Source organism: Camelus ferus, chromosome 4, assembly GCF_009834535.1.
Source record: "Camelus ferus isolate YT-003-E chromosome 4, BCGSAC_Cfer_1.0, whole genome shotgun sequence".
Taxonomy (NCBI): domain Eukaryota; kingdom Metazoa; phylum Chordata; class Mammalia; order Artiodactyla; family Camelidae; genus Camelus; species Camelus ferus.
The window spans coordinates 44954321-44967712 of record NC_045699.1 but is presented as its reverse complement, the minus strand read 5'-3'; the positions used below and the strand labels follow the sequence as shown (position 1 = coordinate 44967712).

General features: G+C 54.4%; 1 protein-coding gene across 1 annotated transcript in view; it reads left to right on the top strand.

Annotated features, from left to right (window-relative positions):
- The window catches only part of SHB (SH2 domain containing adaptor protein B), a 125945-nt gene that overhangs the window by 97579 nt on the left and 14974 nt on the right, over positions 1-13392 (top strand). The window contains exon 5 of the mRNA XM_006187784.3: positions 5343-5462. Coding sequence (XP_006187846.3) covers positions 5343-5462 — 120 coding nt within the window. The remainder of the gene's footprint in view (positions 1-5342; positions 5463-13392) is intronic.

The following is a 13392-nucleotide window of genomic DNA, read 5'->3' as shown; positions in this document are numbered from 1 at the left end:
AGACTGCTTTTTCAGTTTCTCGTCATTCCATATACCAGCCCTAGAGTGAAATTCTCCAGAGACTTAAAAGTGCAGGCCCTGAATCTTGTGCTGAGACCATCAGGTGTATCACCCTCTTAACAAGCGAATGCGGGATAAATGGGGTTATCACTGAAAATGAGAAAACTGAGGCCCCAGGAGGTGCAGGGCCTTGGCTAGGATCTCAAGGGTCAGATTGGAGTGCAGAGGGAGGTAGGATTTGAACCCCAGCCCCATGACTCAACCCCCACCCTCTCCCCTTACTTCCCGCCTGTACATACTTCTCCCCAATCCTTAGCAAACAGCCGGCACAGAGTAGGCACTCAGTAAGTCCGAGAGATTAGCTGACACCCAGCCGGTTCCCTGTGAGACTGCATCCCATGCATTATGTACTATATTAGTCTCCACCCCTGGGATTCTGGTCTCGGCCCGGCCGGCAGTGCATCCCTCACAGGAAATGCTCGCTCGGTGAGCAGGATGCACGGTTTTCCGAATGATGTCATGTGCTCATGTGCCCCTTTTTAAGCGTGTGCTGCAGCCTCCTTCGTGATGGCCCCGCGCCTGCTGTACCGAGCGTGGGGGGTAGCGCTCCCAGTGGGTGTTGTGTTAATCACTTCTCACAGCCACGCAGATTGGGTGGCAGGTTTTGCTTATTTCTGATCAAACTGTGTACTTTTAAATCAACAAACAAAATATGATCCAGAGATGCCTGGGAACTGGGAGCTGTTCAGTGTGCATCCTGAGCCAGGTCTGCCTGGGGTCAGCGGCCCAGCAGACCAACCCTGGGCAGGACTTCGTGGGCCCCCGGAGGGCAGTTCTGCTGCCTTTCCTTTCCCGCTCCCACCCAACAAGGCCCTTGGCCAAGTCCAGAGTCATGACTGGCTTTTCCTCCCCCGTCGTCTCATCTCCCCAGGATTATTCTGGCCTGCTGGAGGCCCTGACTCATCACTGAAGAGGTGTGCTTAGGTAAGACCTGACCCAGGCAGAGAGCTTCTCCTAATCCCCAGTCTGGGTGGATGCTTCCTCCAAGTTCCAGCTTCTCTCCTCCCAGCACAGGGGAGAGGGACATGGGGACACTGAGGTGTATGCCCCAGTCTTAGAGGATTGCTGAGGATGGGCAGTTACATATCTGCCCGGGCACCCAGATCACCTGCTTTCCCTCCTGCAACAGTGGAAGGGCTGCCCAGGTACTCAGGGGTGCCTACTTCCTCCATCCTGCATCGTTATTACCATCATATTCTGGTCATGAACTTCTTAAAGCAAATAAATAAGTTAAATAATAACGACTCGACATCCCCCTCTGACTTCAGCCCCTTTTGGGAGCATAAGCTCCTTGAGGACAGGATCTTGTCTGGGACACCACTGCATCTTCAGTGCCTAGAATGGTGCCTGGCACATAACAGGTGCTCAGGGAGTAGCTCACTGTCCATACAATGGTCTGTGTCCCCAGAGAGCTGTCAGTACTTTCTCTCTCCCTTCCATCGCCTCCCACTCTCACCCACCACAGTCTGCTTCCCTTTTCTACCCGGGTCACCAGGTGACCTCTTCTGTCCTCCATGGCCGTCAGCACAGTAAATAGCCCCCTCCTTCGGAGACACTCTCTGCTCCTGGTTTTTCTGCTGCCTCCCCAGCGCTCCTTGCGTCTCCCCCGCGCTCCTTGCGTCTCCCCCGCTGGCTCCTTGCCTCAACTTGACCTGAAGGTTGGATTGTCTGGGGCTCAGTTTCCAACTACGTGCTCTCCCTGGTTGGTCTCCTTGGGATCTTGGCAGTGATTCACAAGTGCACATCCCCAACCCACACTTCTGCCAGAACTCCCGACTCCTACATCCAGCTGCCTTTTGGCATCTCCACTTGGCTGACGAGTGGGTATCTTGAATTTAACATGTTCAGAACTGGACTCCTGAACTTCTCCTGCATACCTGCTCCTCCCCAACTTGCCCACCTCCACAAACGGCATCACCTCTACCCAGTTGCTCAAGACACAACCCTGGAGTCACCTTGATTCCTTTGTTTGCGTGACACCAGCATCTAGTGCATTACTAAGTTCTGCCAGTTTTCCAACCAAAACAGCCCGAATTCATCCATTCTTCTCATCTCAGGTCCTCCCGTCTGGACCACAGCAGAAGCCTCCTCACTTGTCTCCTACTTCACTTCCCCTCTGGCTGCTCTTCAGGGCAGCCTGACGAACCCTTTTGTAAGATCATCCAGAGCAAGTATCTGTTAAGCATCTCTGTTTAAAACTCTCGTTGCCCTCCCTATACTTAGAATGAAATCAGACTTCTTCCCTTGGTCCACAAGGCCTCAGGGAGCTGGGCCCTGCCTCCTGCTCCATCCTCATCCTCTGCCACTTCCCCCGCTCACAATGCTGGACTGTTCTTGCAGGCTCATTCCTACTTCAGGATCTTTGCACTTGATGGCTCTGCAGAGAACATATTTTCTTTGGCTTTTTACATGATTGGCTCCTTCTCAAATGCAGATTCTCAGGTCAAATGTCATCTCCTTGGGGGGCCTCTGTCCATTCATTTTATAGAGAGCATCTCCCCCTCCCCAGTCACTTCCTTATCACAAACCCAGTATTCCTACATAGCACTTACCTATATAAATTGTTTCCTGAATCTGTCTGTTGACTCTCCATCTCCCTGCGTGAGCCCTGTGGGATCAAGGATGTAGTAAGTGGTGAGTAAATGTTGGATGAGCTCATAGGTGTTGGATAGGCTGCATGGCGATGACTGAGTCTTCTTAATCCCCGTGGTTCCGCCATGAGTGATCAGCTCTGCAGAGTCCAGCACATCCCCACGAGGGCCTCCTGCCTCTGCCTAGTTTCTCTTCTGGGTCCGGCAAAGCCTTCTGGGGCCCAGGGCTTCCCCGCCCCAGCAAACAGGACCACCCAGGCCCATCCTGTCTCCCAGTGGCCATATTTCTGCTGACAGTCTGGCCACTGGCTGCTCCCCCTACCCAATCTAGTGTCCTTTGCCCCTTCTCTCCCAAACTTCTCTTGGTTCTCCTTTGATCCTCGCCCCCGAGGCTCTGCCTTTCTCTCCATGTGGAGCACCTGGGAGGGAACAAGCAGCTTGTCCCATTTACCCACCAGGGATTACCCTCAGTGAGGCTCTGGACCCCCTGGAGGCCCATTTGCCACCTGCCTCTTAGGGCCACTTGCTCCCGTGCTCAGGGAGGGCAGACGCAAGCGACTCTTCCCCGGAGGCCACTTCTAGGCCTTTCCCTGAGGACGGCTCTGCTTTAAGTAGCTGGAACTTGTTTTCCTAATAAAAAAGTATTTTTGTCAGCTCGCCGGGGGTATGTTACATAGGTGAAATTTCCCAGAAAACAATCTTGGCAAAACTACTAACTCTTATTTCTAACATCAGCTCCATCCTTGTCTAACCATTTCTCTCACTGACAGTCATGTGTCCTTTCTCAAGCATACCCTCAGCCTTCATGTCTTTGGGGGTGTCTTAATTATGGCAGCCCTTGCAGTCCCCAGCTTCACATCCTCTCAATATCTGTGTAAGTGTAGACAGGAAGGCAGGTGTGCAGTCTGCGTCTCCCCCTGCCTTTTCCCTTGCCGAGTCTCACTCCAGATGTCCAGCCCCAGGGCTGACCTGCTGTGAGTAGTCACCTCCTGGGTGGTCAGTGACTCAGTCACATGCTCATTGGACAGGAACACTCATCCTTCTCACTCTCCAGTCCTTGCTATCCTGGAGCTCATTGGGTTGTTTTTTTTTAGGTTATAATTATGTCATCCCCACTGCTGCTAACTGTTCAGAGCACTGCCTTATAAATAACAAAGTGCAGAGAAAGGCAGTGCGAAGCTTTTCTCCAAGCAGAGTGTCTATGACAAAACTCTCAGGGGTACTGGGCATGTTCGCAGGGCACTCCTGGGCCAGGGTGAGGAGGCAGCATCCGCTATACACCTGGGAGTTTAAAATGCAGCCTGCACAGCAGGTAGCAGCCTGAAATAACGATAGCTGGAGAGGTGACCCTTGGCTGCCTGCAAGTACAGTCTCTTTCTGCTGATGCTTGTAGCTGCCGTTTGTTGAAACTCACCCCATCTCAGGCTCTGCATCAGTCCTTCAGTGCATCATCCCATTTAATCCTCACAACCCCAAAACAGGGGTGGAGTGATCCTAACTTGATAGGGAACCTAGGTGCACCCGGCTTCAGCTGCTTGAGTCACATGCCCTGCTGGCCAGTGGCACAGCTGCATGTGTGCCTCAGTGGCTGAAGTGTGATCCATCCTAGGCCATCCGGCACCTCTGGTTCTCTTCCTGACCCCATCTCTGGACACCTTCCCCCTAAGCCAGCCACTCTGAGACCATAATGTAAACAGAGACACATTCTGAGTATATCCACTGACCAGCATCTTAGGATCTTCAGTCTTCCACTGAAATTTTACCTTCAACTTTCCCAGTCTTGAAAGTCAGCATTTCCCCCTTTGTCCTGCATTTGGGGCCTTAGGCATCTGCCGTGGTGCCCCTCCCTTCTGATTCTGCCGATCACCACGTGGTGTCCGGAAGCAGTGACACTGGGATTCCGTGTGCCCAGCTGATGCCAGATGCACTTGGCAGGAGTGTTGGCGTGGCCACCCCACCCCAACTGCCGGCTTTCCTGAGTAAGGAGCACCGCCTATTTGTCCCACAGATGTCACAGAGCCAGCACATGTCCCTCCTGTCAGGCCCTTTGACAGCTTCCACATCACTCAGAGAGAGTGCCTTGTGCACCCGGCCCTGCCACACAGCCTCTAATGCCCCACCACCCATCCTGGCCCCTGCCTCACTTCAGCCCAACTGGCCTCCTTGCTGTTTCCAAAACACACCAGGGGCTCCTGCCTTTGCTGCCCTTTTTTCTGCCAGATATGCTCTCTTCCAGCTGCTGTCCTTCGTGGCTTCCTCCCCCACCTCTTTCAGGTCCCCGCTGAAATGTCACTCTCCATAGGCTTCCCTGGCTGCTGCTTAAACTAGTGGTCCCCACCTCCAGCTCCAAGCCAGGCGCCTCTGCTCCATTTCCTCCGTAGCACCCACACTAGACTGTAAGCTTCGAGGCAAGGAGACCACAAATTTGTTCACTGTTCTCTCCCCAGGACCTACATGCAGCAGGCACTTGGTCGATGTCTAGTGAATGACTGAATCCATGAACATACGTGCACAAGCACGCGCACGTGCACGTGCACATGCGTGCACTTGCACTGCCTCGTGACAAGGAGGCGTGGGACACCGGCAGCTGCCCTCCAGGGGGGCTGAGCCTCCTCGAGGAGGAACAGATTTTTGGCTGTCAGCTGTAGGGATCTGTCCCCACTGGGTTCTGACCCCCTCTCTTCTCCGCAGATGGTATCATGGAGCCATCAGCAGAGGAGACGCTGAGAACCTGCTGAGACTCTGCAAGGAGTGTAGCTACCTTGTCCGAAACAGCCAGACCAGCAGGCACGACTACTCCCTCTCCCTGAAGTGAGTACACCTCAGCCACCCCCGGGGCCCTCAGCAGCCCCCAGCGATGCGCAGCCCAGCCCTGGTGTCTGTGGCAGAAAGACCCACCAGTGTCCCCCTGGGAAATGTGCCAACATGAGTTATTTCAAGCCTCGCTTTCCAATTTAATCTTATTCTCCTGGGATGCAGAGGAGTTTTCATGTTCTCTGTTTCTGGCTCCCCAGAAGAGGGGGGGCATTTCCCTAGGATTGATATTAAATATCCAAGAATAGCTTTCACATCTGTGGTGAGCCGGGGACTGTAGAAGCTCCTAGCATGCTTCGTCCCTGTCTCAAACCTCACACCAGCCCTTTGATGAGAAACATCTTGTCCCCATTTTGCGGGTGAGGAAACTGAAGCCATGGCTGGCCCGAGGGGCAGGACCAGGACTCGAGGCTGGGTGTTGCCATGAGAACCATCCTTCCCTTATGTCCTAGGTTGATGTTTGGGACGGTCTGATTTTTATGTGTCACACGAAGGTTGTGAGAACACTGGGAAAAGCGAGGAAGAATCCTGGTGCTATCACCCGTGGCCGCTTTGTAAGCTGTCAGGTCTTCCTGACCCATGAGGCTTTGCTGTCAGGATAGGTGGCCCTGAAATAAGAAAAGGTTTTTTTGGTTGAGTGCTTCATCATCCGGTGCTGTTATTGGATGGAAGCCAACAGATTATCTAACACCCATTTTACAGATAAGGAAAACAGGTCCAGAGAGAGGAGGGATTTCTCAAAGATACACAGAGAGTTAGTGACACAATTGGGGTGTAAACCCAGGCCCTTCAGCCAGCACAGACCACCAGGAGCAGTGCAGCCCTCTGTCTGCTTTCTTTCTGCTCTACTTGCCATTATTAGAGGCTGTGTGATACAGAGAGAGCCTGCTGGGATGCGGCTGTCAGGACAGCTCACGTGCAGGCCAGGCTGTGTAGACAGTAGGATCAGTGCAGCCAAGGAGAAAGACTGGCCTGTGCTCTCTGCTCAGGACTGATCCCCCTGAGAGGGACAGTGACAAAGTGCAGAGCAGAGCATGGGCAGGAAACAAGAGGCCCTGGAAGTCCTCCTAGGGGAGAGAGGATGTGCAGAGACATGGGGGAACCACAGATCCCTCAAGGACTGTCAGGGCAGAAGGCGCACACGTGGTTGGCAGCCCCTACATCAGAGAGTTGTGAGAGGCCAAGTCTTCTAAAGGTCAGAGCTGGTCAGGAATTAGACCGATCCAAAGCTGCCACAAGAGGTAGTGAGTGTCTCATCCCTAGGGGTGTGCAACCAGGGGCTGGGTACCCACCTGGCCGGAGAGGACGTGGAAGGGATTTCTAACCAGCTGGGAGGGCACTTGGGACAAACAGCATCTGCATACCTCTTTGTCCACCATCAGGCCTGACGGCTTAAAGAACCAGGCTGGTTATTGCAGCCGAGGAAAATTCAATATGCAAAACTGTGGCTGGGCCGGAGGCGGCCGAAGCCAGAGGATTGTCACTGCATTGAGAGGACAGCGGCGGGGGACAGGTGCACCATGCTGTCAGGGGTCTTCAACTCCCCACTGCTCCGCGCAGCCCCCTCCCTCCCTCGCTGTTTAGGTAACCTAGCAACCCAGGTGCCCATGAGTGTTGCTTCTAGGTCTTCACCTTCCCGCCTCAAGGTAAATCATTCCTTTCTGGGCTGCAAGAGGTAAAGGAAGCAGGTGACATCAGAGATGGGACTCCCGTGTCACCACCCTTCCCCACCAACCCAGGCATCCTGCCCGCCCCTGGGCTTCCTCACGGTCATCACACTGGCAGTCTCTGAGTTCCTCAGGGAACCCCATTCTTCCTGGAATCCTGTCGTCTGAGGCCAGGCCAGAGGGATCTTCCCGAGAGGACTGACTGAATGCACGGAGGAGGGGTGAGGCGCCCATGTCAGACCCAGTCATTCTCCATGAGGGCCACGGCCTTGTCACGCTTCTGTTTACTCACTGGGGAAGGGCTGGGCCCCAGCACTGGGCAGGCCCCGCTGGACCCCACCGTGGCCCTGCCTGCAAGAGAGCAGCAGCCTCCCGAGCACCCAGGACGTATCAGGGCCGAGGAGGCAGCGCAGGAGCACATACAGAATCTCGAGCCCGTGGCAGAAGTACTCATACCGGCAACACCTGCATGGTCCATTCCTCAGTGCCCTGTGCCCGTGCCCTCCGTTATGCGAAAAGGCCCAAATGCCAGCTCATAGATGGGGCTTCAGAAGAGTGTTTCTGCCACAGTCCTAAGAGCGTAATTCCCTTTTAGTCCCTGGTTTGCACCCTTCCCTGGACAGAAGCACTCTTGGGATAGACAGCACCTTGATTCTGTTCTGTTCTGTAGCAGGCTTATAGTCCAGCGGTCAGGCTTCCCCATTCCCTGGCCTTGTGTTGGCAGCCACGTCACCTCTCTGAGCCTCAGTGTCCTCTTCTGGGCAGGGGAGGTGATGATGCTCTTCTTACAGACAGAAGGCCTCCCTGGCCCAGCCTGTGCAGGGTAAAAGTTACCTTGTATTACTTCTACCCTGCCCCTGCTTTCCCGGGTCAGCCCTGCAGTTTCATTGAAAGCCATTTTTAAAAGCTGCAGAAAGGACCCGTTGCCCAGAGTTCTGGACGGGAGAGCTGTCCTGCCACTCACAGCTCACTGTGTGACCTTAGATGAGTTTCTTCCCTCTGGGGCTCAGCGTCCACATCTGCCAGGTGAGATTTAGACTTTGATGGTTGCTAAAGGCTCCTCCACCTCTGCCATCAAGGTGTCTCTGACTCCTCAGATTTCCCCTGCCAGTGGGCTTAGCCACCCTTGGTCCTCGAAGTGCTCTGGTCGCACCCCCTGCACTCCCAGGCGAGGGAAGGAGGTTGAGGAGCCTGAGGGCACAGCCCAAGGGCCTGTGCTGGGACCCCGGACAAGAGCACTGTGTCGTCAGGCCCGGGTTTGTCTTCCTGCACCTGTCCTGTCAGGCCTCATTATCGGGAACTGCAGTTGGGAGGATTGGTCTCTGCCCATGGGTGCTGGAGGTGGCGGGTTTAGTTTTTCGTGCTTGTCTAGAGCCATTAGATCCCAAGCACCAGAGAGGTGGTCTCACCTGGCTAGTTTTCCCTTGAAGAAGCCCAGAACTGGGGAGGAGGGCTAGGCCATCCTGTGGCTGGCCAGAGCAGCCCACTAAGGGGAGATAGGCTTGTTTCTCGGAGCAGCCCCAGTTCCCAATGACCAGTCAGGCCTGCCAGCCAGGGAGCAACACCTGGCATTCATCACCTTGACCACAAATGGAGCTCCCTTCGTACTGAATATCCCGGCTGCTTGGGGCAAGTGCCAACTTTGCCTGCCACCACAGGAGGTGCGAGGTCTCTCAGATCGCAAGACCTGCCTGGTTGGGGCAGGGTGGAGACTGGCATTCCCCATGTGTGGTGTTGTCAGGAGTGCGGTGCAAATTGACTTTGGAATTCCAGCTATGTTATCATGTGAACCTTGGGTCCTGCTGTGAGGGTATTCTAGGTGGAGAAAGGGTTTGGGAGAGAGAGTCTGGCCTCAGAGGACAGGGCCCCTCCACCCCTTCTGTCCTGCTTTCGGCAGATACTTATCAGAGCCCTCCGTACCAGGCACTGGGCTGGGCAGCAGAGAGAGGAGAGGTGAGGACAGCCTGGCCCAGGCTGCAGAGCTCCCAGGCTGGGCCTTGTTGCTTACTGCAAGGCGGAGGTGTTCTTGAGCCTTAAAGAGAGGGTAGGTGTTCCCCAGGCAGGGACAGTTGGTGGGCATTTCAGGTGGAAGGGACAGCCCAGGCAAGGCCATGCAGCTGTGGAAGAGCCCAGGCAAGGCTCACACCCTGCAGAGAAGCTGAGACTTAGTTGTGAGTGCTGGGGCCACTGAAGCGTGGGATCCACTCTCGGGCACCCGCCCGAATGCTTCAACCCCTCTTCCACCCTGCACATCCGCAGCACTTCGTGATTTAGAAAGCCTGCACGTTCAGTTAGGGACAGCCCCACAGGGGGGCCAGGGCAGAGATCACCATCCTCGTCCTCACCTTGGGGTAGAGGAAGCTGACGGACCAGCCAAGACTGGAGTGAAGGCAGTAGACTCCAGCCCAGTGTGCCTCCACCCCCTTCCAGGCACTCCTTACACTTGTCAGAAGGTTGTCAGTGTTGAACCAGTCCCTTTGCTTCATGGGTGTGGAGACTGAGACCCAGAGGGGATTCATGACTGACCAGCCACCCAGCTGGCAGCTGACCACACAGACAATAGAGATGGTGACTTCTTCCCAGTCTGGGGACCAGACAGATCCCTGGACCAGCCCAAGCTGCCCCTTCTCTGAAAACCCCCTGCACCCATGGCAATCCAAGACAGCACACCTGCCTTCCCCACATCGTCACCTCCGAGTCCCCATCATGGCAGGCACCCCTACTCGTGAAGCAGTCTTACAGAGTTCCTGCCTCATGGCTTTGGAACACTGCCCTCCCCACCTCCTGCAGAACACTCCCTCTTCCCATCTCAGGCCTGACCTGATGGGGTGTCAGGCCGTTGGCGCCCTCTCAGCTACCAGCACACACGTTGACCCCAGCCCCAACCATTGACTTCTGGTACAGTCACTCCGGCCTCAGGGAAGCAAAGTGTTGAGCTTTTAGAAATTGGCAAGAAAACATCACTCTCTAACACAGTTTCCTGTCTGGAAAGGCAAGCAGTGGGGAAAGGGGATGAAAAGTCTTGAAAAATCTTGTCAAAAGGGTTCTTTAAGCACTTTAAACTAGAAATGACTCTTTGCAAGTTCTAGTTTCAAGAGTTTTTGCAAAGGAATCTGGACAAGATGAGGGAAACAGAATTTCAAAGACTGAAGGATTTGCAGCTGAGGGGCAGGGAGGCAGGATGAGTACCAGGGCCTCCTTGTATGCAGATTAGGCCCTGCCGCCTCTGGGCCCATCCCTGGGAGGGGAGCAGGCAGAGGGGCCCTTTGAGGCCTCAGCAGGGATGCCACTGCTCTTTTGACAAAGGCCCAGCCCAGCTCTGTTTAGGCATTCAGAGCCCCAACCCTTGATGGGGACATGACCCCAAGGATCTCTCATGAAGGGGCCTTCAGCTTTCAAATCCCCGGAGGCAAACTGCACAGCATCCTTGCAAATGTGGCCCAGGTTCTGACCTCAGGAGACATTTCTGGGGTCTGACCTTTTTCTATCAGGCTGCCACTCAGGCCTGATGACTCAGGAGTCTTTCTCAGCCCATGAGATCTGCCCCTTCAGTGTCTCATTATTTACTGAGCTCCAGTCTCTAGGATTTCATAACCCAAGAGGGAAAGAGGTGGTGTTTACACCTGTAACTCAAATATTCATAAACCATGTTTAGGGCTACTCAAGGCAGAAAGTACTCAGGGCCATGAAAGAGGGAAGGAACCAGAAGAGGGAGTGTTTGAAAGCTGGGCAGGTCTTAGACCTGTGGACAGGGCAGAGAGGGCAGCCCTGGCAGAGGGAATGGCCCAGAGGAGGGAAAGTGCACAGCTTGTGTAAGAACAGCAAATAACATTGATGGGACCCCTGGAGAGAGGCGGCCCTAGTCTCCAGGCTGAGGAATTGGGGCTCCAATCTGTAGGGCAGGGGCATCCCTGAAGGTTTTGAGCAGAGTTGCAGTCATGTCCTCAGAGCTGTATTCCAGAGCCCTTCGTGAACCAGAGCGTCGAATGGAACACCACTTCTGCCTCGTTCTCCCCCAGCATGTCCTCAAACACACCACGGGAGCCAGCACCGTTCAAGAGGCTAGGAGGCGGCGGGCAGCGTGTGAGCAGATGCCCCAGGGGGAGACCCAGGGCAGCTTTATAAAAGAGGCAGAGGGAAAAGCATGGCTCTGCAGTCAGAGGTACCTGGGTGTGAGTCCTGGCTCCACCTCTTGCCCACTGTGTAGTGCTAGGCATGTGACTTTACCTCCCTGGTCATCGTCTGAAAGCCGTGAGGGCGACTCTCGTAACGCTGCTGCAATAACTAAGGCAGCTGCACAGCGGGCACTCTGGTCCCCCGCTGGCCCTTTAGAAATTGCTGTGGAGGCAGCGGGCTGGACAGGGCACCGCACTGGCTGAAGAGCCCCAGGGGTCCGTTCAGACTGTGTCTCCTCCTGGATGACTTGGGCGAATGTCTCCCGACGTGTGCCCGTAGGAAGAGGGTCTGGAGTTCGATCAGTAAATCTGCTTCCAGGTCAGGGGCTCCATTGATAGGACAAGCTGCCTTTTCACTTAGTCCTTCTCCAGGTAGAGGAAGAGAGGTGGGACAATTTAATCCAGAAAACGCCGCCTGCTGATTGCTAAATGACATCCATCAGGTTCCTGCTTGGAGCTGGGGGTTGTGCTAACTGCTGGGCAGCCAGTCTTCACCACACATGCTTCCTGAGCTCCCATGGAGAGTGGTGGGTGTAGCGGCACTGGAGGAGCTGATAGGCTGTGTTCCAGGGGTGCTGGGGGGTGCATTTTTGTTAAAGCTGTTTTTCTTTCTTCTCTCCCTCATTGATTTATATAGTAAAGGAGAGAGTTTTCAAACAGTAGGCATGTCTGGGTCTAGGCAGGCGGGCGAGTGATTAATCTTAGTTTGTTGCTGCTGACAGCCAGGAGCAAGAAATAATAAAGGTTTGCGGGGTGGGGAGGGGCAGGGGATGAGGAAAGGCTGCTCGCCTTCGTTCATCTGCAGGGAGCCTGGGCTTCACTTCCCTCCACCGTCTGAGCACCCCTTGTCAGGAGGACATCTGAGGCTCCAGACTCTCAGTAGGGGAGCTCCCAGGTGTCCCTCAGACCACAGCAGAGCCTCCCTGGCAGTTGTTGGATTCTCTGCCCAGCATGACCCCTAGCCCCAGAATGCTCGACCACATCACTGCTTGCCCTCCTCCTCAGCCTGCTCCTGAAAGCTAGGCTTTGAGGAAGGTGGGCATGGGCCACCCAGGGCTCTGGGTTCCTGGCTGTCTGTCCCCATGACCCTCTGACCCTGCACCTCTCTGAGCTGCCAGGTGGAAGTCACTGCTGGAGGAGTAGGAGTCTAGAAGAAAGAGAAGTGGAGGTCAGGCAGACTGGCACAGGGGTAGCCGACTGACTCCAGGCAGACAGGGATGGCAGGAAGGAGTGGAATGAGGAGGGGTTTTGACGTGGGCCTTGGAGAGGGAGGAGGATTGAGGCAGTTGGGGATGGGCAGGGTGAGGAGCTGCCCATGCTGAGGAAACAGCAGCCCTGGAGGAGAGAAACTCCTTACATTCTAATCCATAGTTTTCAATATATCCCATCACTAACATCCTTCCCTATCTCCCCAGGAAAGAGGAAGTGGAAGACCCGGGCTCTGGATCAGTTTGGCTTGGGCTCTTAAACCCCAACTCCACCATTTACTAGCAGGGTGGTCTTGGACAAAGGGACTTGTCTCTGAGCCTCTCTGAGCCTCAATTTCCTCATTTATAAAATGGGTTTTACAAATGTATTCATGAAAAGATCATATATGTGAAGTCCTTAGCATGTGTGCTAAGCAGTGGCAGGCAGGCAGTGAGTGGTAGCTCACTGTCTTTGTTACAGACTTTGGAGAGCCACGAGTGTTTGAGAAAGAACTAGGTGTGGTCCAGAGCCTTGAGAATTGTCTGGGTCTGTCCATGCCTGCATCTACTCCCCTTTATGGGGTGGGATTTTAGAGTTTATGCAGGCTGCAACTTGAGAAAAATCCTACGTTGCTGTGAGACTCAAATCCAGGCTGCCCTCTTCCTGGCTGTGTGACCTTGAGTAAGTCACTTAACCTCTCTGATCTCCCAATTCCTCATCAGTGGCTGAAGGTGATGACCAACCACTTCAACAGGCATTCCTTTTTGTCTTCCTCACTGTCCTGCTGACCCTCTAGCTCTCCCTCCATGTCTTCAGACATCATGCATTGAATACAAGTTTTCTCCAGAACCTGGTCTGGTCTTGTTATCTCATAGGGAAGCCTTTTTGTGGCAAGCC